Source organism: Lucilia sericata, unplaced genomic scaffold, assembly GCF_015586225.1.
Source record: "Lucilia sericata isolate MDLA Ls3-8-SP2 unplaced genomic scaffold, ASM1558622v1 Contig000248F_arrow, whole genome shotgun sequence".
Classification (NCBI taxonomy): domain Eukaryota; kingdom Metazoa; phylum Arthropoda; class Insecta; order Diptera; family Calliphoridae; genus Lucilia; species Lucilia sericata.
This window is the reverse complement of record NW_023994274.1, coordinates 267,349-291,212: the sequence shown is the minus strand read 5'-3', so window position 1 is coordinate 291,212 and position 23,864 is coordinate 267,349. Positions and strand designations below refer to the sequence as shown.

At 29.2% G+C, this 23,864-nt stretch overlaps 5 protein-coding genes and 1 long non-coding RNA gene across 12 annotated transcripts in view; 4 read left to right on the top strand and 2 right to left on the bottom strand.

Moving 5' to 3' along the window:
- Positions 1–814: 814 nt before the first annotated feature.
- On the top strand, positions 815–6,545 carry LOC119602671 (lipid storage droplets surface-binding protein 1). 3 transcript variants are annotated; one of them, XM_037954303.1, is made up of 7 exons: positions 815–1,087; positions 1,166–1,461; positions 1,552–1,744; positions 4,991–5,178; positions 5,264–5,454; positions 5,512–5,689; positions 5,947–6,545. In XM_037954303.1, the coding sequence occupies exons 1-7, from the start codon at positions 1,084–1,086 to the stop codon at positions 6,106–6,108; spliced, it is 1,212 nt and encodes a 403-aa protein (XP_037810231.1). In that variant the 5' UTR covers positions 815–1,083; the 3' UTR covers positions 6,109–6,545. The 3 variants fall into 3 exon arrangements, with proteins under 3 accessions (XP_037810231.1, XP_037810230.1, XP_037810229.1); XM_037954302.1 differs by having other exon boundaries at positions 1,534–1,744; XM_037954301.1 differs by having other exon boundaries at positions 1,513–1,744.
- Positions 6,546–6,970: 425 nt separating this feature from the next.
- Positions 6,971–9,848, top strand: LOC119602675. Its single transcript, XM_037954306.1, has 6 exons — positions 6,971–7,183; positions 7,322–7,582; positions 7,639–8,608; positions 8,765–8,922; positions 8,992–9,141; positions 9,212–9,848. Exons 1-6 carry the CDS (start codon positions 7,138–7,140, stop codon positions 9,499–9,501), a joined length of 1,875 nt encoding a protein of 624 aa, XP_037810234.1. The 5' UTR covers positions 6,971–7,137; the 3' UTR covers positions 9,502–9,848.
- A 17-nt stretch (positions 9,849–9,865) lies between these two features.
- On the bottom strand, positions 9,866–11,521 carry LOC119602677 (transcription factor A, mitochondrial). Of its 5 annotated transcripts, none has more exons than XM_037954310.1 (4): positions 11,310–11,513; positions 11,112–11,220; positions 10,401–10,982; positions 9,867–10,252 (listed from the first exon to the last, which is right to left on the bottom strand). In XM_037954310.1, exons 2-4 carry the CDS (start codon positions 11,174–11,176, stop codon positions 10,144–10,146), a joined length of 756 nt encoding a protein of 251 aa, XP_037810238.1. In that variant the 5' UTR covers positions 11,177–11,220; positions 11,310–11,513; the 3' UTR covers positions 9,867–10,143. The 5 variants fall into 5 exon arrangements, with proteins under 5 accessions (XP_037810236.1, XP_037810235.1, XP_037810240.1 ...); XM_037954309.1 differs by having other exon boundaries at positions 9,872–10,252; positions 11,322–11,520; XM_037954308.1 differs by having other exon boundaries at positions 9,866–10,252; positions 10,401–11,220; positions 11,322–11,521.
- Positions 11,522–12,546: 1,025 nt separating this feature from the next.
- Positions 12,547–13,830, top strand: LOC119602678 (esterase GA18864). The gene is made up of 2 exons (XM_037954313.1): positions 12,547–13,133; positions 13,299–13,830. The coding sequence occupies exons 1-2, from the start codon at positions 12,695–12,697 to the stop codon at positions 13,691–13,693; spliced, it is 834 nt and encodes a 277-aa protein (XP_037810241.1). The 5' UTR covers positions 12,547–12,694; the 3' UTR covers positions 13,694–13,830.
- A 338-nt stretch (positions 13,831–14,168) lies between these two features.
- On the bottom strand, positions 14,169–18,346 carry LOC119602679 (elongin-B). The gene is made up of 4 exons (XM_037954314.1): positions 17,962–18,346; positions 17,555–17,648; positions 17,263–17,407; positions 14,169–15,183 (listed from the first exon to the last, which is right to left on the bottom strand). The coding sequence occupies exons 1-4, from the start codon at positions 17,962–17,964 to the stop codon at positions 15,069–15,071; spliced, it is 357 nt and encodes a 118-aa protein (XP_037810242.1). The 5' UTR covers positions 17,965–18,346; the 3' UTR covers positions 14,169–15,068.
- Positions 18,347–18,536: 190 nt separating this feature from the next.
- The window catches only part of LOC119602658, a 161,617-nt gene continuing 156,289 nt past the window's right edge, over positions 18,537–23,864 (top strand). The window contains exons 1-2 of the long non-coding RNA XR_005231359.1: positions 18,537–18,701; positions 18,763–18,790. This is a non-coding gene — a long non-coding RNA (uncharacterized LOC119602658). The remainder of the gene's footprint in view (positions 18,702–18,762; positions 18,791–23,864) is intronic.

The following is a 23,864-nucleotide window of genomic DNA, read 5'->3' as shown; positions in this document are numbered from 1 at the left end:
ACACTGCTGGTTCTAGAATAAGGAATAGTGGAGATTTCTTATACATTTCATGTACCAAAACAATGCAGTATTTAATCGGCTATTAAGGATGTTAATACGACAACTCTTATAAGAAAATATTGCGAACATTTCGAATTAGGATTCGACTGGATATAAAGTCTTTAAGAAATACCTGGTCATAAACCAAGTAATGACTACTTTTTAATATTATGCTCTTGAAATTGGAGATTTTTTTTAACAATTTTGAAATTTAAAATTCATTATGTTAGAATTTTAAAATCTGCATTTTTGGGGATATCCAATATGTGATAATATTTAAATGAATTCATAAAATTACAACTAAATGACCCGAATCAATTGTTTTAACTTATTCGATTATTTTTACTGATATGAAGTTAAGTATGGAAGCATTGCTCATAACACTGTGTGACAGCAAAAGACTACTCAACATGTGACCATATACGGTTTATAGATCTAGTTGAGTAGATCTCTCTAGCATATATAGAATTGTTAATAAACTTCGAAAATCGAAAGATTTTTAACTATTGTCAGACTAAAAATGTTTACCTTCTCGGGTATATTAAAAATTCTAAATACATATGCTGTTGTAAACTACTCAGCTAGACTTACAAACGACACTAGATCAGGTGGAGAGAGTATATTCACTTTTTGTAATTTTGTCACACCGTGTTATTAATGCAACATTATACTGAGTGAGCACAATAACATTATCTTCCAAATTTCAGATAGTGATTTATTTTATGAAATTAAAATTTTTAAACACAAAGTATTCTCCCCATCTATTATCATTTATAATGAATATATTGTTGCATAAAGCTAAAACTTGAAGCTCTTTAATGATTAAACCGAAGTCGTAGAGAAACTTTGCACGAATCGAAAATAAATGATTTTAAAAAAGTACGTTTCAAAGTCAATGAGATTTAGTTTTTATATACAGCTTGAACGAGAACGTTTACGAAACGGACCGCGTTACAGCGGATTAATTTAAAAGGTGTTTAAAAAAATATATAAAATTCCTAATACATTTTTCAATAAAATCGACAAAATATAAAATTATTTAAAATGGGTTAGTAAAAAAATGTTTTAAATAATTACGAAATAAATATTAAAAAATTTAAAATTTCTATTGAAAACACATATAAAGCCAATACGCCAAGCACGAAATTACATCTGGAGACAATCGATCGCATTGGCAGTATACCATTAATCGAGACAAGTTTAAAACAGGTGGAAAATCTATATGCCAAAGTCAAGAATAGTAATCGGCTGTTTAACTGGTATTTTGAGACTGCTGAATATACTATTTTATCCGCTTATGAATCGGTACAGCCAGCGGTGAAACTATTCGAAGCACCCCTAAAACGTCTGGACTCGGTGATGTGTAAGAGTTTGGATATTTTGGAGCAACGTGCCCCCTTGGTGTATTTACCACCCGAACTGGTAAGTTGAGACAATTTAGTTTTTAGGCTAATTGCATATTATGATTATTAGACTATTATTATGGGTTTAAAGATGTATTGGAATACTAAGGAATACATGACAGATCATTTGGTTAAACCGGTACTCAAACGGGCCGATTCCGTGAAACAGATTGGTAATGCGGTGCTTGAAAGTCCAATAACCACCTATGCGGCCGAACGTTTGGAGGGAGCTCTAACGGCTGGTGATAAATTTGTCGATAAATATTTAGTGCCCATTGAGGTTGATGGCGATCAAACTGATGGTAAGTTAATTGAAATTGTTTTAGAAATATTTCATTGTACAGTTTTGTTTATCTGTTTTGTTTTTTTGGATTGAACACAATATGAAAACAAAAACAGTCATTTAAGTAGTCGAAGGTTATCATTTCCTGTTAAATTTTTTTTTTTGGGAAAAAAAAAACATCGACAGAAAAGAAAACAATAAATAATGTCTCTTTTAATCTTTCATTAAAAATATTTATAAATAAATATTAAGACAAAGTCGATTATTGATTTTCACCTCATTCGTCGGTTTGGTACAGCAAAAAATTAAGAATGAAAAAAAAAAAAAACTTACTTGCATTGATAAGGTATAATATTCAAATTCAATTTTATATATGAAATGTTGAGTTAAGTTTAATTACTCATTACCCTACCACATTTTATAATATAATAATCCAATGTGATATATTGGACATACATTTACTGAAAGATTGCTATAACTCAAAAACAACATTTCGAGCAAAACGTCTTTGAATATTATATGACAATTTACTATTTCTTAAAAAAAAACTTTTAAATAAATCAAGTCGTTTGCAAAATGAAACCAGATTTTTCTCATTTTAATTTAAATAATTTTTTTACTTAAAAATACTCGTTTGATGTTATCACATCGAAAATAATAAAAATTTTCCAAATCAAATAAAACTATGTGAAATTCTTTAGAGTGGCGCATATTTTTTAGTACTAAGTTCAAAAACTCAAATGTAATGATATTCGGTCATGAGGAGCATGTAAATAAACCTCGATATTTTTTATTATATGGCGGTATAAATCTCATAAGAGTGTAAAGTGGTCAGAAATGTTATCCTCTTTAGAAAGTTAATATTTCCTTAAAAAATTGTAGACACTGCCATTACAAAATTTTTTTTAATAATAAATACATATGGAACATATTTGTGTATTATTAATGAATATTTATCTAACCTTTTGAACTAAATTGGTGACAGGTATTTTGATATATTGTTTCCTGTTTTGTTTCAATAAAGTAAATTTTAATTTTATTTAATCTATACCATACATGGGAGTAGTTAATTATATCGACTAATTAATTGACGATTTCATTAGCATTAAATTGAAAAAAATTATAATTATTTTTTTTCATTAGCATTATTTTGTCTAATGGTAATGGTTTTTAATGAAACGATTTCATTAGTAATTATTTAAAAATAAATTTTCATAACCATTATTCAATGGATTTTAAAACTTTTCGAACATTAGTTCGAATTTCGAAATTAATTTCGAATATCCGAACATTATAATGTATTGTCATTAGGTGAAATCATGTATGCCAAATTTCAGCACATTCGGACTAGAAGAACTAGTTTTAACAGCTTTAAAAATTTTTCGAACACGAGTTCGAATTTTCGAAATTTTTTTTTTTAGGTTTTATTACACAGAGATTAATTTAAAAACATAAAAAAATTTCGAAAATAACTTCGAATTTTCGAACTTAATTTCGAATATTCGAACATATTATTGTATTGTCAGCAGATGTACTTATGACTGCAAAATTTCAGCCAATTTGGGCTACGGGAACTGGTTTTAAAAGCTTTCAAAACTCGAATCTTCGAAAAATTTTCTTAATATATATTTCGACAATTATAAATACTAATTAAATTCGTTTTTGAAAATTCATTATCAAATTCATTACCATTATCAAAAAAAAGTTATAATGAAAAAAATATAATTTTCATTAAATGGTACTTAAAATATTTTTCATTACAATTTTTTCTATAAATGGTAATGAAATTTGAATGCTTAATGAAAAATTCCCATGTATAGATTCTATACAAAGAACAAAGTTTAAAAAGAGATTTCAAATTTTGAAGATAATTTGACATATTAAAGTTAATTGTGTTGAAAATTAAGCAAAGATAATATATTTAAGAATGCACTTTAATAAGTAATGAAGTTTTATTAAAAAAAGTATTTAATTGAAAATTATTTCTCAAAACAAAAAACTTAATTAAAGACCCTTTATTAATATTTACTAGAGCCCTGCATGAGTGACTTAAATAATAAATTAAAACATTTGATTTTTTTCAAACACTGTGTTTGACTCACTCATTGTTTTATGAATGAAATGAATAGTATATTTGAAAATAAGGAATGTTAGTCAATACTCAATTCAAACGAAACAAGTAATGAGAGTGTTTATGTGATTCAATTCAAGTAGTATACAGTGAGTGAATCGAGTGAAAGCAAAACAATTTTTAATGTGCTGTTTCTAGATAACGAGCGAGTAGTTTGAGTACAAATTTTACTTGTATTTTATTATTGTAACAAAAACAAAATACAAGTAAAATTTGTACTCAAACTACTCACACTTTATCTAGAAACAATACATTAGTTCGACAAATTAACAGATTTTTGAATATTACTTCGAATTTTCGAACTTAATTTCGAATAGTCGAAGATAATATAGTAGCGTCATCAACTGTACTTAACACTGCCAAATTTCAGCCAATTTGGTCCACGGGAACTGGTTTTATCAGCTTTAAATTTTTTTCGAACATGAGTTCGAATTTTCGAAAATTTTTTTTTAGTTTTTTGGACTCAAAGAATAATTTAAAAGCATAAAAAATTTTTCGAACATAACTTCGAATTTTCGAACTTAATTTCGAATATTCGAACATAATATTATCTTGTCATCAATTGTACTCAAGACTACCAAATTTCAGCGAATTCGGGCCACAGGAACTAGTTTTAACAGCATTCAAAATTTTCACCATTTATTCAAGAAAAAGTTTGAATCGATTCATTCGATTCAAACAATCTATTTTGTATTGTTTTAACATAAACAAATTGTTTACTCGCTCGATTTGAATGTAGTTGCACATTCACTTGATAGTACTCACAACGTTTGAGTATAACAAAACTTTGTAAATACTATTCTAAACAAACAATGAGTTGAGTGCAAAGCAATGAGTCACTCATTGTGTGTAGCAAATAGAGTTACTCATGCAGGGCTCTAATATTTACATATTAATGCCTTTCAGTATTTAAATTGCACAAGATAATAAATTTTATAAAAAAAATATTTACGTAATTTTTATATGTAAATTAGGGTGGCCCCTAATAATGTTTTCGCCGAAAATTCAGAAATGAAAAAATTTTGAGAAATGATATCTTAAATTTTCGATGGAAACATCAGTACCTCATCTTTCTCCATACAAACGGAGCCACCCTAATGTAAATATGTGTTAATAATTGTTTTTATATTTCAGCACCAAATGATGAAGATAACAATGTAGATGCACCGGATGAAAAAGGCGCCATCAAGGCAATTCATCACGGCCAACGTTTTTCGCGTAAGCTCAAACGTCGTTTAACCCAAAGAACTATAGCGGAAGCTAGAGCACTTAAAAAACAAAGTAAAGAAGCAATACATGTATGCTTATATGCTGCTGAATTGGTAAATTTGTTTACATTCTACAATTACATATTGAAAATTAAATCCCCATAAATATTTCGATACCTTTTTTTTTGACAAATTCTAGATTGCTACCGATCCAAAATTGGCTCTACAAAAAGCCAAAGAACTTTGGGCTTATTTAAGTCTTGACGAACCAGAGAATCAAGCCAGACCTGTAACACTGGAACAATTAATTGTTCTCTTAACACGGGAATCGGCCAGACGTCTGGTACATGTAGTTAATTTTGGTGCTAATGTTGCAGCCAATATACCCAAGTAAGTTTTTTCTCTATTTAATAACAACATTTATACAATTTTCCTAACATTTTTTAGAACTGTATCCCATACTACAACAGAAGTTGTACACCACATGATATATTTCAATAATCGTTTGATTAACATAACAAAATTGGATAAAGTTAAAAATTTATCGAAAGAAGAAGCCGAGACATTAATAAAACGCATGGTCACCTTTTATGGCAACTTACAAAATCTTTCTAATGCCTATTTGGTAAATATTAGTATTAATAACCTTATTAAAAAAAAAGGAATGTATAAACATCACACAGTTTGAAAAATGTTTTTGGTCCCATGATTCAGTATATAATACAAAAATTTTATATTTTACTTATGTATGAGAAATACAACAATATTTTAAAATTTGTATTATTTTTATAAATTATTTAAACAAAATTTCCGTCCAGTTATTATTTCAGTTTAAAACTCTGTAAAACTCTTTTTAAAATTTACATTTTCAATTTAATGTAGGAACGTTTGGCCACCTTTTTATCCGGGCGCATTGAAGCGGAAAAAGTTAGTGGAAGTCGCAGTTCTGGTGCCTCCTCTACAACATCCTCAACAAGAAGACTTTTGGAGGAACAGGATAATAATACTCCTTCCTCTCACAACAATATAAATGGCGTATACTGAGAAGTAGAGTTTTTTATTGCAGTCGTATTTTTGTTTCTAATTATCGAATTTTATTTTTGCTTTCATATTCGTACTAACTGAAAAATATTTAAATAATTTTTTGCTTTAAATTATTAGTTTTTTACTTATCACATATAACGTTTATTTTATAATATTTAAAAAATTATTGAAAGACGTAGAGACGCCACTGCATAGTAAAATATTTAACAGATTTGAGGTCGCGTCTTTCGAACCGAATACTCTTTATGATTTTAATGTCTTATATAAGAATTTATTTTCATTTTTAACAACGATTTAATATTTGTCGTTTTGTCTTTTTAAACATTTATTTTTATTTGTATTTGTTTTTCGTATGTAAGAACACTGTTGTGATTTTTTATAACTATATATATAAAATACATCAAATAAAATATTTTTAAAAATATGTAATATTAAAATATCACAAACCGAAAATAATTATTGATTACACCAAAATATTTTCCACACATATTTTTACCGATTTCATTAATAAACATTTTTTTTTATAGATTTTTATTATAAAAAATTGAAAATAACAATTATTTTTGATTTTTATTCTATTTATTTCAATAACAAAAAATAACAAAGAAATTTTAATAATTTACTATTTTTTTCATTAGTAAGTTACTTAGGTTCCCATAAACAGTCATTAAATTTAGAATTTCGATAAAATGCCCTTTTCTGAAACGAATTTAAAACTTGTATTAATTTTTTATTTATTCATAAATTTAAATGTTTTGAAATATGTTTTTACCAGATTTTGTTATTTTGGAATTCATTTCTAGAGTAATTTCTTTTGTTTTAATCTGGCAGCTCAAAATTAACAAACAAACTCTTTCCATTCCAACAGTTGGCAACTCGAGTACGCATAGTTTTTTTACATTGTTCTTCTAGTGTTTTGTTAATTTCGTGCGAGTGTTCTTTTTAATAACATTTTTTATATTAAAGAAAATTAAAAATATTAAAGAAAGTTATGTTAAGGTGTTAATATAATACTAGTATTAAATTATAATGAAATTATACGAATTACTTACCCTTATGGGTATTTTTGTGACAGGTAAATATTAGCGTATTGAAAACAAGAATGACTGATATCTTAAGCCACACCCCTGGCTCAAGCCAAGAAGATAGCTTGTTGATTCATTTGGGAGTTTAATTGATTGATTCTCAAATTTCCTCTTTAAATATTATATAGCCCATTGTCAATACAATCAATTGGAGGAACAATATTGTACTATACCTAAGATTCTGCAGGGATCATGGTTTTCTTGGGAATCTGGTTTACCCACACAGACGGTAATAGATGCCAGACAAATGAGTAAACGAGGCTACTGCATAACAATGGAAAAACATCACGGTGATGAGTACTCGTTTGTATTTGAAGAACGCGGCAAGGGTTGCTATCATTGTGTGAAAACCTTCATAAGGACCTTAAATGTTTTTGAGAAATTTGAAAGTATGTGTTCGCAACAAGTTATAGATCAAACATGTAAACAATTTTGATATTTTCAGGTCCCTGTGTTACCATACCCGATGGTTCTAAGCCTTCGGTACAAAATGTTTGTCGTGGCATAAAGGATGACCAACAATTGATTACGTTGTTTAATGAAAACTTTGTACCCATCAATTGTCGCAGTTCGCTGGAAGGTGTCTGGCATTTTACCTATCAAAATCGATTCCGTTTTACAGGTGTCTGCGACAAGCCCGATGCCAGAATACAGTCCTGTCAAACAGCCGGTACACAGTTCTTGATACAAAATCAAAAGTTTAATATCACCTATCAACAGTGTGAGGGTATGGATGGCACCTTTAGTGGTTTAGTTGAATACAGTTGTTTGGGTGATTGGTTTGTGGGTAAAAATCATTACTTTGCTGTGGCCAATACAAAGGAATCGCGTAAAGATGAAAAATATCGTTGTTTCCTAAAAAATCGAGATGATGACTTGTATGTGGGTGTATCCATTACTGCCGAGTGTAATACTCTAAAAACTCCTGAAAATTCTCCTGAACGTCTAAAACTTACACCTGTCAAAGCGGAGTATGTGGAACCTGGTTGTACTTTACCGCAGAATTTCTCTGGTGAATGGGTTAATACAGCCAATATTGATGCCGATGTCATTATTAGTGAGACACATATCAATGAAACCTATTATCCGGATAAGGCTCGTTATAGACGTACGATTTATGTTTGCCGAGAACGTCGTGGCAATCGTATTATGATGGCTCGTCTCACTGTCGACGGTTGTCAAAAGGATTACGTTTGTTTTGATTTTATGCCCCGCCATCATAATGTTATTCGTTATCGAAAAGGTTTGGCGGTTATTAAAGACGACTTCAGTACTGTGTGCTCGTGGGTACAATTCAAAAATGATGAAGCTTGGAAATATGATTTATTTCTGGCAAAAAATCCTGTACCGGTCAGATGTCCAGTTGCGGGCAAATTTAATTTCACACAACGTGGTGAACATCCGTTTAAAACGAGGTGAGTGTTTTGCTACTTATATACAAATTTCGATAATATTATGTATGTATTTCGAGAAGATTTATGATTCTTTATATACATTATTTTGAAATGTACGCTAAGTTTTGTATTGAGAAAAACTTTTGATAAATTCTGCATTTCAATATTTCATTTTAGAATTTTGGGTGGTGTTACTTTGAGTCCACGTCCCGATATACGCTGCAAACAAAACATATCCGATCTGTCAGTGTGTGATACAGATCAAAAGGAAATGGCAGTCGATGAAAACTATTGTTTATCTGTAGATCACTTGGGTCGACCAGTAGATATTTACAGTAAGTAGAAAATTCTCCTAGAAATAAAAGAAACTAAACTAGAAATGTATATAAATATTTAAAATTAAGGTGATCCCGATTATCGTATGAAATGTATTGGTTTCTGGAAGGAAAATTTGAAATCATACTTGATAACCTATGACGATTTGGATCCTTTGTCTAAATATAGATGTTGGGTCTATCAAAGAGCCGATTTAAACAGAGTTTTAATGTCACAAGGTAATAAAACTTAGGAAAATTCTTATACATACATATATAGTATTTTAATTTCCACACCTATGTCATTTAGCTGTTGGTGCTTTTTGTAAACTTAATCAAGATGTTACTTCTTGGAACCATAGCGAGGGCGCAGCTGTCGCCATTGATGCCATAGAATACGAACGTGAACGCGATGATTGTCCTATGTATTTTGATGATGGTGAAAATCCTTGGCGTCAATCTGATGCCTCCAATATTATTTTCGATTGGGACTTTTATAAGGCTGGTGCAAGTCGTCTCGAAACGGTAGTAAATATCGAAGTTGTATTATCTTTAACATTGGGTTTTATTGTCATCAAATTATTGCGTTTTTATGTATAACCTATGATTTTAATTAGGTTGTTTTTCTAAAAGTACCATTCATAGTAACAATTTTTTACCAAACAATATTTTTATACAAATTCGAAATATCTGAGAATCTCTTTGTAACAAAAAATGTGTCTTATTAGTTGTAAGTTTACATACAAAATTGTATAATTTTATACTTTCCGTCCATTCCAATGTTTTTTTTTATAATTATGTCATACTATTTTAAGTCTACATTCCGTCCCTAGTTGTAGTGAGTTGATTAAACATATCACCAACGAAATTATTGGAACTAGTTTATACAAATTTTTAATTATATACACAAATAAAAAATTTAATAAAACATATTAAAAAAAAAAAAATAATAAAACATGTTGGATGTTTTGGATAATTTAAGTATATTTTTAATATGTTTTCTTTGCCTTTCGACATAAACTTCTATTCTAAAGCTAAAGAAAATGAATACAATTACCAAAACTTTTATAACACTCAAAGTCGTGGCATAAAACTTAACAACAAAAATATATTTCGTATGTAGAACCAAAAGAAAAAAATCTTGAACTCAACTTATTCTATGAAATTGTAGTGATAAACGAAAAATGAAATATTTGTATGTATGTATGAATTATTAAGAATCTCCTTTCATACTGGAACAAGTTAATGTTTCTTTGGTTTGGGCTCTGGGGGGTCAATTAGATTTCCGTGACGTATGACATCAATGTGGCCTAAACGTATCATCTTTTCTTCCCATAAGGAAATTTCAACTCTGCAAAAATAAATAAATTAAATTTTTCTTCTTGTAATTCAAAATATGTGAACAATTTTTCATAAACATTTTACAGGTGTATGAAAAATTTTATTTTTTAAATTTTCAATTTTTTAATAAATCCTTTTTCAAACTTTTAGCCACTTACTTGTACTTTTCCAATTCTTTACGGGATTCCATAATATAAACATTTTTCTGTTCATCTGTTAGAGTGCCCCATTTGGCAGTAGCCTTTTGATGCCACTCCCTGAAAGTTTGATTTGATGTCTGAGGCGTTAGTATACGCTCCTTAGCTATGAAACGTAAAAAGGCCGAGGCAGGTTTTTTGGGACGTCCCAATTCCTTAATACGTTTACGCATCATACGTCTTTCTTTAGCATCAATTTGCTCCTGTTTAAGTTCTTTCAATTGTGAACGCTGTTCATCGGTGATTTTAGCATCGTATTTTGTACGTGCTTCCACATATTTCTGTTGTTCTTTCTTGTATTCCTCTTGCAGGCGCTGCTTTAATGTGCTGTCTGCAGTTACCCATTCTTTTGAGACTTTTCTCACTACGTCAACAATAGAGAGTTTTGGATTAGCCGCCTGAATTTTAGGTCTCTGTTCTTTCATAAAACGAAAGTAGGGTGTTAATGGTTTTTTGGGTTTAGGAGGTAGACCAGCTTTTTCTTCCAAAGTTTTAGCCACATGCGAGGGACTACTCAAACTAAGATTGGCCACAGCAGCAGGTCTATCAGATTGTTGGTCCCCAGTTAACACAGTTATAGTTGGTATGGAAGTTGTTGATGTTATAGAAGTAGAGATGTTGGGTTTTATATTAGTTTCTAATTGGTTAACTGGTTTAATTCGTACAACTTGCCTGCATTTGTTAATCAAAGAACCCAAAAAGGATCCTTTGTTTAGAAGCGAAACGGTTAATAACATTTCTTAAAGCGTAATAACAAAATGTTCTTTATGTTGTATAAAAACTAAACAATAGAAATAGAAAAAAAGATAAATGCAATATTAGGAAATGAATTTAAAAAATAAAATGTGAGTAAGAAACAAAAAAATTTACAATAAACTTTACATAAGAAAACGCGGAACCGGCTGAGATGAGTAAATGTCAGAAGAGCAAAAAAAAAAACAATTTTATACAGAGTAGTATGTTCAGTGAATGAACACAATATACAGATAAATTAATTAAAAATAAAATAAAAGTAATATAAACAAGTTAATTAAATTAAAACAGTTAACTACTAAACTACAAATTTAGTTATTTAAAAGAATTTTTTTTTTAATTTTTTTAATTGGTATAGTATATCTATTAGATTATTCATTGAACATACTCTTTGTTGTTTGTTCCCTACAAGAACAGTGACAGTCATTTGACCGGTCATTTGACTGACACTAGTGAAGGAAATATCGATCACTGCGTAGAACAAAGTTTCTATCAAGTTCTTAAGGGCAATATGAAAAATTTGATGGAAACTTTTGTGTACATGTGATCTTGCATCTCCCTTGCACTTATGAATTCTACCGATTTTAAAACATATATTTGAGCTGCTCACTCTTTTGCTTTTTACCAATCAAGGATGATGGAAATGTTAGTCACGATTGACTAATCATTCTTTATGGATATATCCATCGCAGTTGACCAATCACACTTGATGAATTTATCCGTCAAATCTGACGGCTATGCCAATTTATAATAAAACACAATTTATTCACATTTTAAGATATATATTTTTAATTTTATTAATATACATAGTAAGCATATACATAAATTAACTACCATTTCACCATTTTACATACCTCACAGAATGTAAAATCCTCCTATGCTCCTTTTAATTTTAGGAAATAAATTGTCTGTAAAGAAATGCATATAAATATTGAAATATAAAAATTAAAAGTAGATATGTATTCATATTACCACAGATAGATTAAACTCCGAAGTGTATATTCTCAGCTCCACTTCCTGCACCGTTTTTAAATTACAATAAATCTCTTTATTTTTAATAATTTTAGTCTTAAATTTTTTAATTTTTTGCTTTTTGATCTTTGGCTTTCACTGAAATAATTAATTTATGCGACGAAAACACAGTGACAGTCAAATGTAGTTGTTTCACTCTTTCATATGCAAATGAAACCCTTTATCACACATTGAGTAAATCACAGTCATTTTACCGGTCATTTGACCGTCATTATTGATGGAATTATCCATTAACTATTTTTTTTAGTAATTTTTAAAGAAAAATGTTGCAAGTGTGTTAGTAAAATCATTTTGTATGTGTTAGTTTCGGTCATACATTTCTTGTAGGGTTATTATTAACCGACACAGACACTGAATATACTCTTTAATTACTAACAGATGTTTATTCAACTTAACCTCAATAAAACAAATTATTTAAGAATTGTTTTGGCAAAAAGTTATTTTGTACCTATTTTTTTATTGATTCCACTATGACCAATAACGAGGCTAATACATCATCAGCATCCTCATCGTCGAGCAAACAAAAAACCCAACTGGAAATAAAAGACAAAGTGCGTGTTTTATGTCTTCACGGTTATCGGCAAAACGCCGATAGCTTCAAAAGCAAATTGGGCTCATTCCGTAAACATGTCAATAAATATGCCGAATTTGTGTTTATAGATGCTCCCCATAAGGCTAAGCCCATGGAGGAGGGTGCTGAAATTCAGCCTGATCAATTGAGCTGGTGGTTTAATAAGGATGACGGTTCATTTAAGGGAACCAATAAGAATGGTCCAGCATTTGGTTTTCAAGAAAGTTTAAAACTTGTAGAAGAAACTTGGAAGACTCAGGGTCCGTTTCAGGGTCTATTAGGTTTCTCGCAGGGCGCCTGTTTTGTAGGCTTAATATGCGGACTGGCGAAAAAGAAATGTAAGTATAAAAGTAATACATTACCACGTATGCATAGTTTCTAGTGGTAGTTTAGAAATCCACTGAATAGTTGGATAACTTTTGAAAAAAAAAATAAAATATAACTAGACATCGTAAAGAAGGGGTAGTTTTTCAATTTTTTTTCAAATTTGTTCTTTATTCCAGTAACATCTATACGTCCGGAATTTGCTATACTCTCCTCTGGCTTCCTATCCGGCAGTTTAGTTCACAAAAGTGCTTACGAAGAATCCATTATCATTCCCACCCTACACACCTATGGTTTATCCGATGAAATTATACCCAAAGAAATGAGTCAAGAGTTAGCTAATCATTTTAAAAATGTCGAAATTTTGGAACACAATGGCGGCCATTATTTTCCCGCAACATCACAGCAAAAACAAACTTATATTAACTTTTTTCAAGATCGTTTACAGGAATATCTGGAAAATTTAGAACTACAGCAAACCTCGAATGCAACCTTTGTAGAGGAGCAACAGGAAGAGGAAATGGGGGAGGGAGAAGTACAAACAATATCCGACGACTCAGAGGATAGTGCATGAATACAACGTAATAATTAGTTTTTAAGTTTATAAAAATTAATTTTATTATTTTTTGTAGTATTTTTATTTTTTTTTTAATTTTCAATTAAATTAAACCGAAACATAATTATAATTTAAATTAAATAGAGGAAAATAATAAAAATTAAAAAAAAAAGAAAATAATGTTTTTAAATTTATATTTATGTGTTGTAATTATTATTATTTGTATTATTAATAATGCCTTTATAGAGAAAATTAAGGATATTTTTTGCTTTCTTTAACTTGTATTATTTTGTTTAAATAATTATGAACTAAAAATCATAATATGTTTTTGTTGTTTTATTATTTTTCGTTTCGTTAATTCTAATGATTTCTTACAAATTGGTTTTCTTTTTTAACGAGTTTTTAACAAGGCTTTTTTATGATTATTAAATTTTAAATCTGTTTTAAATTAAGAATTCTTTAAAAAAAAAAATCTTAACAATTTAAATTAAACAAAAAAAAAAAAAAAAAACATAAGGAAAATTAAAAAATATTTTCAGTTGCTATAGAATTTGTAGATTTTATTTATGTAAATCATTTTGTTTGTGTTCTTCCACTAAGCTTAGAATTTTGTTTAAATAAGATATTTTGTTTTTGTTCTCGAAAATATAAATTTTTTTAAATTTATTTTTTTATTTGTTTAACATATTTTTCTTCCAGAAATATAGCAAAAATAAAACATTATAAAAGTTAAACCATAAGAATGAACAAAAAAAGAAAAATAAAGTGAAAAATCAAAATCATTGAGCCCCCCTTTAAATATTTTTTAAATAAATCTTCTTAAAAAAACTAAACTCATTTAAAGAGAGTTTTTTGCATGTTTCTCTTGTGAAATTACAACAGTTAATCTTAGCATTTACTACAACACTTTATATTTTAAAAATTTAATTATTTAGTTTTAGAAAAAGAGAGATGGAAAAACATGTAAATTTCAAGCTGGTAAATTTGTATTGGTAGATAAAACATTTTGCTTTTATGTGAAATACGTTTCCATACATCATTGTCTGGTCTACCTTTCTGTCTGTCTGTTGTTTGTCAAAATCGATTTCTTAAATAAGTGTTTGTGTTTTTTCTGTTTAGGTTTTTTATTTTTTTTTATATATAGTTTTCTCTTAGCAATTACCTGTATTTGCATTCGACTTAAATATTTGTTTGTTTTATGTTATTTGTTGTGTTATTTAAATAAAAAATAGAAGGAAAGGTAATGTTAAATGATTGATTAAATTTTTGTTGGTTGAAAGAAAGAAAGAAAGTGTTGTTTAAAATTTGCCTTGCATTTTGCTATTATTGTAGTTGTTCTTATTCTCTTGCTTTGTAGTAATAGTAGTGTAGATGTCTCTCAATTGACTGTCGTCTATGCCACTTGTTCTTTACCATTTGCTGCCTCTTGATTCTTCATGACTTCGGGTAAATCGGGTGGTGATGAATATGATGTAATTTCGAGTGCTTCTATATCGCCGCTTTCCTTTCTGTAGGGCGAAAAAATATATATGTATGTATTAAAAATCAGATTACTGACTAAACCTTTATATAAGAGTTCTTAATTAATTGGCATATAGAAATTTATTAGAGCTTTAATGACATTTTAATAATGTTAAGAGTTTTAATGAAAATAAACAAATTTTAAGTACAATATATAAAGATTTTTTGAGATTGGTTAAGCAAATCTTTCAAATGATACCATCTATTGCATTGCAAAAGTAACTAAAAAAAGTCCTTTTTTGACACCGGCTCAGCTAACATCGATAGAATGAAATTATTTTGGGAATCAAAATAAAACAAAATAAAGATTTTTGACATCTCTAATATAATCTCAAATTCTTTAAGTTGCCTTTATAATTTCGACATGTAGTTTGATAAGCTACGGATATCGCTAAAATGCTACATGCATACATAAGTATACATATATTTTAAGCATAACTTTCAAGCAAACTGTAAGCTAAATGCAGTAAAATATATCACTCAATTATAACGCAGGAAGCTGTAATTTTAATTGATTATAAAACAGCTTAACCTTTATAACATTAAACAAAATGCATGAATAAAATTAAGAAAAAACCAAACAAAAAAATATATATGTATGTATATTAGACTTTCAACCAGACTATCAATATTCAACGTGTTACTCAGCGATTCGAATTAAAGATAAGAACTCTGAACGATTGAGAGAAAGACTTTGAATTTAAATTATTAATAAAAAAAAAGAAACTTTTCGTTTTTTGTTTAAACAGAAAATTTTTATCAGTAATGGCAGTAGCCAGACAAGGAACTTTATTTTTTTTTTATGTTTAAAACATAAGGTATTCGATTAAGAAATATTTTTAACATGATTATCTATCTTATGAGTTCATCTATTATTAATCATTAACACTTAAATAATTGAGTGAAATTAAGGCGTGTAGTACTAAATGCTAAAGTTCTTTTTTGTATTAATATTAGTTATGACAGAGGTGCTGTGGTACTTGAAAAGTTTGTTTGTTATTTATAAATTTATGTATGCGATTTGTGAAACTATGTGTTACAAAATAAATAATAGTTATTTCGTAGAGATGCAAAATATTGGAAACATTTAATATTAAAGAAAACATTAAAGATAATTTACTTTTTGGAAAATCACCGTTATTCTGCATTTTAATTCGAATCAAAACTTTTACCGTTTGGCAACTTTGATATTCTGCTTTTCGATTAGAAGTTTCGTTACTGAAACAACTTGCAAAAACTTAGGTATGATCGTAATGCATAGTACATGCAATGTTAAAGCATTGAAATAAAATGGATTTGCTACTTGATTTTCTTACGATTCCGTTATTTGTTGGAATACATATCTATTTTCGATCGTAGCGTAACTGAAAGCAAAAACGTAATCGAAATGTAGAATAGGGGTGATTATCTCTATTTGGAGACAGTTTTGGTTAACTTGTCTCTTTTTTACTTATATATAAAACTTGCCGCCTTTTTTAGAAAATTTATAAAAATTCTTTATTTATAGACAATTTCTTACATTTTCTTAATAGAAAATATTATTTTCTCTCTGTGTAGAAAATGTTCTTACTAAATTGACTTTATACCTATAGAATTACTTGAATAATATTCAAGGGATTTTATTTAACTTTGATAAATTTTTCATTTATTTATTACTTTGGATGACATGATCGATAAACGAAAATAAAAATTGATAATGTAACAAATAGCTGAGTTGTTATGAGATGACAGATGTTCCCGATTCACCTTTTACCCTACCATATAACCAATGTCACAAAGTGACAAAAATGGTTTGTATATATATATGAAATAAACTCCTCATCTCTATTAAATTATATATAATTAGAGTACGCTTATACTAGCAACAAATTCGCATACAATTGCTAACGAAATTGCTATTTAACCAAACTAATAATTTGTTGATTACCAAGCGATAATATATTTTTCATGGACTTAATCAAATTTAATACTATTATAAACGTTGATATATATTATTGAAAGTAACAACTTGGTGTTCGTTCGTTCCTAGCCTATTTGAGTAAATAGTTTTTTAATTTAAAACTCACCTTAAAGCCAAACCTAATTGAGCAGGTGCTTGCGCCTTTGCTGTTGACATTGTGATGCCATAATCTTGCAAAGTATTGTCATCTTCCATAATATCATTATCTTGATTGTATAAACGTTGATCCGCAGGTTTGACTTTTAAAATGCCTAAAAATAGAATTGACGTTTTGTTTTTGGTTTTTTTTTTTGGTACGAATTTCTTTTTAAGCATTTTTAGGTGAAAATTTGTCTTTTTTTCAATACATATGTACATACATAAGTATATCATATATGTACATATTTCGATTTACATACCTTCCAGCATACGTTTTAATTCGGCCACTGAAGTATTTTCTTTGGCATCCGTAAAGATGGTTGTTTTGTGTCTTCTGATCATCAGGAACACATCCTGTAATAAATTGATGGTATTTATTCAATGGCAACTGCTGATGATTTACAATAATTTATTTAAGTAATTTTATAATTTTGGTCAAAGTTCACTTTAGACTGCCAGCATTTAAATTAAAAATTGAAAAGGGGGAATATAAAAAGCGGCATAACATTTTTAGTGTGAAATTTCATAAACGTTTCTCATTATAGTACCACCCGTTTGGTTGACAATAATTGGTTTATTTGTAAATTACTTGGATTAAACACTTTGAATTTGTTTAAATTATGAATCCTTTTTTCTTATTTTTTTCGATTATTTTTACTAAACTTACCATGTTGCTTGTGTGTTGATCTTTTTTCTTTTCTTGATGACAACGATGACGACCTTGCCTGTTTTTACTTCACTTCCCTTTTTCGTTCTTTCGAGCAATAGATTCACTCAATGAGTTTTTTCAGCTGAAGAATTTTCTCCTTTTACCCCAAGTCCTTTCTTTCTATTGCTTTTGCACACTTTTTGATTAAACTATTAATTTTTTTACTTCTTTCTAAATTTTATTTTGTTGTTGTATAAAAATATATAAGCAAAAAATTTTTCTTATGGCCTATTCTTTTTCATCTCTTTTATGTAGTTTTTTTTTTTCATTTGCTATTTTCCCTTTGCAGCGCCGCAATTCTGTTAAATGCCGAAAATGACAAAATGCTAATTGACAATTTCATTGTGTGGTATATTCAGTGTTTACTTTCAAGGGAAATGTCAAATTTGGTAAGGTGTGCAAAGTCACAGGGTGTCACAAAAACTAATTAATATAAATATAAAGGTACCGTTACATTTAATAGGAATAGGGAATCAAAACAAACAAGTAGTAAATCATGCTTAAAAATAATGGCGTCGTTGTTCTGACTTATGTATAAGACAAATGTTTGTTCTTAATACAAGTTGTGTTATTTGTAATTAAATTAATAAATATAAAAATGTAAAGTGTTTTAGTTTTAAGTGGTGAATTTATTGTGTTATTATTATAAAATTAAATATGTTTGAGTAAAACCTGAAATAATAAAAAGTTATCAAATGGTGAGTAAAATTTGTAATTTTAGAATTTTTCTTAATGATAATCTTTTAACTTAAATTACAGCTTCATAACATCAAGGTGCATCTTTGCGGTAAGTTTTTTTTCACGATTTTATTTATTACAAGAATTCTATGGCTGCTTGTAGGAGCTCCTGTGTACTGATTATTTAATAGAGTCATAGTACACACAAATAGTCAAACAGATTCGAAAGTCTCGTGTATTTGTATACTGTATTTCCAGTGTGTACCTTTCACACTGAGCTCAACTTATAACAAAAATATCAATTTTAAAGTTTGAGTTTCATTATACCGCTAGTGATGTCAATATATTGCAAATCAGAAGTATGGAATATAGGCCGTAATAGGCGCTTTAGAATCTTTAGAAAATCAAAAATAAAAAATTTCGCTCATGATTGTCATTCGATTGACAATTACTTCCGTAGTCGATTTAGCAGCCTCGAATTTGAAGGATAAGTTAAATGGAGAATAGGGGTAAAGCATTGAAATGGAATTGCTTCTTCTGTTTTATACAATTCCGCTTTTTGTTGGAATACCTTTTTTGATCGTAGATAACTGATTGCTGAAAAGTAATTGAAATACAGAATAGGGGTGATATAGGGTTGGCAAAATTGGTACAATTGTACTTTTTTGGTACAATAGTACACCAATGACCCATTTTCTCACATTGTTAAGAAACCAGAAACATACATATTACTTTTTGACAAGCAGCAATAACATTACCAAAGAGAGTACGTTTTATGATTACTTTTTTTATTCGTTCGCTATTTTTTATAAGTTTAAAGGTTTAAGTATAATTTGAGTAGTTAATTTTTATTAGTCTAGTGACTTTTCTACGGTCTAATCAATGAATTAGTCTTTGGACTAGTATACGGATCAGTTCAAAAATATTGAACATTTTAAATGTGTTGATAAATATTTGTTCACTACGTCCCTGACAAACTCTACGCTTAAATCACGGTGAAGATAATGATTTCGAACGTACCATGGCGCATTGACCATGTATATTAATTTTTCATATTGTAAAACTTTAATTGTTGAATTTTTGGCACATCCCCAAAGCTAGCATCGATGCGTCCAAACTGGTTTCAGGATTTGGTGCTTACAAACAAATTATTATATTTTGTATTGACATGGAGCCATGTCCAGACTTCTGTACTTAATTTCAAGTTCTTGCTTTTTCTTCAGTATATAGTCTAGACATGCAAGTTTAGAATCTAACGTAAGATCAAGAGATTTTGCATTTTTTGATAATGGGATTGGTAAGATCAAGAGATTTTGCATTTTTTGATAATGGGATTGTGTTTTCTTGTATTTTAAGAGGAACGTTAGCAGTATTTTTTAGTGAAAAGTTTACATTTTCGAAATGGTGGTTTTGAACCCAAATTCGTAAAAGAGAATGTCTGTTAAAAGACTTATTAACGGTGAAGTGTATAATTCGGGATAAGTTCTGTTGATAATCCACAGAGGAGTGACTGTGCGACTAAGCGTTGGTGTTAAGTGTAAATGATACATGATGAATATATGTATATACGGGGTATACGGAACTAATCCGATCGTATACCTAGAGTGAGTGTGTCGGATGTTGTTCTATATGAATAAAAAGTGTGCTGGGTTGAATGGTGATGGATGAAAGTTATCTTTTACAAGTGATACCATTGAATTTTCTTTCCTTGTCCAGGTATGTTCAGGGTTTATTTTGTTCATACAAGAATACTGGTGCAATGGTATGCCGAATCAACAGAGGCCATCCCATCTGTGTTGTTATAAACGGAAGTGATGTTTTTGCATCTCAGAAGTTAAGCAATGGGGCTGCAATGATCAGAGATTAGATAGATCGAGTATTTGGGCAAAGTGCTTTTACATGGGCCGATCAAACCATGTACAAAAATTGCAAAGGGAGGTGGTGAGTCGTCTTGTCAGCTCATTCAGTGGTTAAAAAAGGACCACCGTGAAATAAGGCCGACACGGCAGGTGTTCACGTAAAGCACTTCGATGTCTTGTAGCTTGGATTAGTGTTGCTAGAAATACGATTGTTCTATAAGGTACTTGTTTTAGTATTTCAGTTGTTAAAAGATCATAGTCCTCAATTACTATATGTTAAATTAATCCATCTATCTAAACGTATACATAATATTTTGATAATATATTTTCAATTCATATCACTCATACGGCCTACAACAAAATATATTTAAAAAATATTTTTTATGTGCAATATAGATTATAGATTAGGTTCATTGTCTTATTCGCTTAATTCAACAAAGAATTATTTGAATAAAACGAATAAAACGTTCTAAGTGTACTTATAACGATGTTCTTGTGCAGTCAAAAGTTGGTTGAGATCCGCCGATCCGATATAAAACAATTCTACATTGAGATCATCTTTTGAAAAACTGTACTTAGAGACCATCTTCCCAAAACTGTTAAATAGTTTAACAGTCATTATTTGAAATGGTTAATTTTCATCTAATCGAACAGTTAATTGAAAAAATGTATCGATCAACCTATCAACGGTTAATCGCTCAAATAAATAGTCATACTAAATATCCTGCAAATCTTTTAAATTATATCGTCAAAATTAAGAAATATTTTTAAAATAAAATAACATTTTTATAATGAAAAGACTATTACCATTTTCATTATAAAAATTTTTGCATTTATTATTAAAATTCAACTTGTTGCAAATGTTATAAAATTTTAATTTCCGTTGAATATGTCTAAAATACACTTTGTGGTTTTAAATATATATTGTGTATTTCATAGTCTTTCTATCATGGAAAGAACTAAATGTTCTTGTTTTCAGAATAATATTCAAAAATTTCATAACTAATGTTAACAACCCAGTAAGTTAGTGTATATGTGAGAGAGGTGTAATTATCATCATCAATTGCTTAAACATTTTTACGAAATTTTGATTGTTTTGTGGTTTTGTAATAGGACCAGTTTTTGCTTTCACTCTTACACTCATTATTGTTATCATTTCTATTTTAAAATACTTATTTTTCTTGCTATTGGTTGTTTACTTTCAAATTTGTTATTTTTGTTGTTAGATTGTGTTACATTTGCATGTACAATAATAACCACAAATGTCAATCCAGTCAGTTAGCTATGTGTGTATATCGTGACAAATGTTGTCAGTTGTTTGGATACAAGAAAATAATTGTGTAACTGAATTTTTATTTGGAAAATTTAAATTTCATCATTGTAGATAAAATTATCGCTTTCCAAATTTTTTTGAATGTATGTACATATTTTGCTTTTTATACCCTCCACCACCATCAGTGGTGATAGAGGGTATATATAAGTTTGTCGTTCCGTGTGTAACACCAAGAAATATACATCTAAGACCCAACAAAGTATATATATTCTGGGTCCTTATGAGTCGATTTAGCTATGTCCGTCTGTCTGTATGTCTGTGTAAAACACGCTCACGTTAAAACTAAGTAAAGGAAATCAACCAAATTCAACCAAAATATTTACTATTATCCTAAGCAGTTTGGTATTGAAAATCAGCAAAATCGGTTCACAACGTAAGAAGTTATGAGTAAAAATTTCAGACTACCTCGAAAAATATTACGTTTTTTTCCTAATTCTTTTGAAGTTTTCTCAGAAACTACCAAAGATATTGCGATGAATTTTGTCACACTTTATTTTTTTAGAGCAGTGATCAATTATGTTCAAAATCTTTACAATTGATCCAATATTTCCCATAGCCCCCATACAAAGGTACATATTCCCGGAAATTAGTTTATCGTTAATAACTCAATCAAATATATCGGTATCAACACCAAATTTTGTACATACAAATATAATATGAAAAGAAATCATACTACCAACGTAGATCTGTATCGGTCCACAATTGGTCATAGCTCCCATATAAGGTCCACTTCCAAAAATCACTTAAACGCACATATTTCATTGATGAATAAAGCTATTATGATAAAATTCGGGCTGGATATGTTTTGTGTACATACAAATCATTCTACCAAATTTTTTGCGGATCGGTCCATTATTGGTCATAGCTCCCATATAAGGCCCACTTCCGAAAATCATTTAAAAGCTCATATTTCATTGTCAAATAAAGACATTCATTGAATTCTAAAGCTATCGGGATAAAATTCGACTTGAATATATTTTGTGTACGTACAAATCATTTTACAAAATAATTTTTTACGGATCGGTCCATTATTGGTCATAACTCTAATATGAGGCTCACTTACGAAAATCACTTAAAAGCACATATTTCATTATCAAATAAGGCCATCTTGATAAAATTCGACACAAACATGTTTTGCCCAAATAAAAATCACTCTGCCAAATTTTTCCCGAATAGGCCTATAATTGGTCATAATTCCCATATAAGGTCCACTTCCGAAAATCACACGCATATATTTCATTGAATTCTTAAGCTATAGGAATAAAATTCGACTTGAATAAGTCTTGTGTACATACAAATCATTTTACCACTTTTTTCTCTGATCGATCCATTATTAATCATAGCTCCCATATAAGGTCCGCTTCTGAGAATAACTTAAACGCACATATTTCATTGTCAAATAAAGTTATCTTGAGAAAATTCGACACTTATATGTTCTGTCTTTACATAAATCACTCTACGAAATTTTTTCGGGATAGGCCCTTAATTGATCATAGCTCCTATATAAAGTCCACTTCCTAAAATCACCTAAACGCACCTATTGGAGTAAAATTATACTTGATCTTTTTCTGCATTATACGAAATTTTTTCCTGATCGGTGCATAATTGGTCACAACTCCCTTATAAGGACCATTTCTGAAAATTACTTGAACGCACATTTTATACATAGATATACAATTTTTTCTGAATCGGTCCGTATTTGGTCACAACTCCCATATAAGGGCCATTTCTGAAAATGACTTAAACGCACATTTTATACACATTTAGGTATAAAATTTGACGTAAATGTCTATTTTGTATATATGTATATAAATCATTGTACGGAATTTTTTCCGAACCGGTCCATATAAGGTTAATTGTTGAAAATCACTTAATACCACTTAATTCGTTATTACATTATTATATCCGGATAAAATTCGACATAAGTATTTTTCTGGACCTAATCGAAATTAGTTCGACAAAAATTTTGGCGAGTTGTCTAAAAAATAGAT

What these genes read in the sequence shown, in the direction of transcription:
- LOC119602671 (XM_037954301.1), top strand. An exon ending in GTTGCAGCCAATATACCCAA is followed by an intron (nt 5,455 to 5,511) that starts GTAAGTTTTTTC and finishes AACATTTTTTAG; the next exon opens with AACTGTATCCCATACTACAA. An exon ending in ATCTTTCTAATGCCTATTTG is followed by an intron (nt 5,690 to 5,946) that starts GTAAATATTAGT and finishes AATTTAATGTAG; the next exon opens with GAACGTTTGGCCACCTTTTT.
- LOC119602678 (XM_037954313.1), top strand. Translation starts at nt 12,695, where the DNA reads ATGACCAATAACGAGGCTAATACATCATCAGCATCCTCATCGTCGAGC. An exon ending in CGGACTGGCGAAAAAGAAAT is followed by an intron (nt 13,134 to 13,298) that starts GTAAGTATAAAA and finishes TCTTTATTCCAG; the next exon opens with TAACATCTATACGTCCGGAA.
- LOC119602675 (XM_037954306.1), top strand. Translation starts at nt 7,138, where the DNA reads ATGAAATTATACGAATTACTTACCCTTATGGGTATTTTTGTGACAG. An exon ending in TATGGGTATTTTTGTGACAG is followed by an intron (nt 7,184 to 7,321) that starts GTAAATATTAGC and finishes AATATTATATAG; the next exon opens with CCCATTGTCAATACAATCAA. An exon ending in CAGAGTTTTAATGTCACAAG is followed by an intron (nt 9,142 to 9,211) that starts GTAATAAAACTT and finishes TATGTCATTTAG; the next exon opens with CTGTTGGTGCTTTTTGTAAA.
- LOC119602679 (XM_037954314.1), bottom strand. An exon ending in ATTAAAACGTATGCTGGAAG is followed by an intron (nt 17,408 to 17,554) that starts GTATGTAAATCG and finishes TTCTATTTTTAG; the next exon opens with GCATTTTAAAAGTCAAACCT. An exon ending in CAATTAGGTTTGGCTTTAAG is followed by an intron (nt 15,184 to 17,262) that starts GTGAGTTTTAAA and finishes TTCGCCCTACAG; the next exon opens with AAAGGAAAGCGGCGATATAG.
- LOC119602677 (XM_037954308.1), bottom strand. Translation starts at nt 11,176, where the DNA reads ATGTTATTAACCGTTTCGCTTCTAAACAAAGGATCCTTTTTGGGTTCT. An exon ending in AAAGAATTGGAAAAGTACAA is followed by an intron (nt 10,253 to 10,400) that starts GTAAGTGGCTAA and finishes TTATTTTTGCAG; the next exon opens with AGTTGAAATTTCCTTATGGG.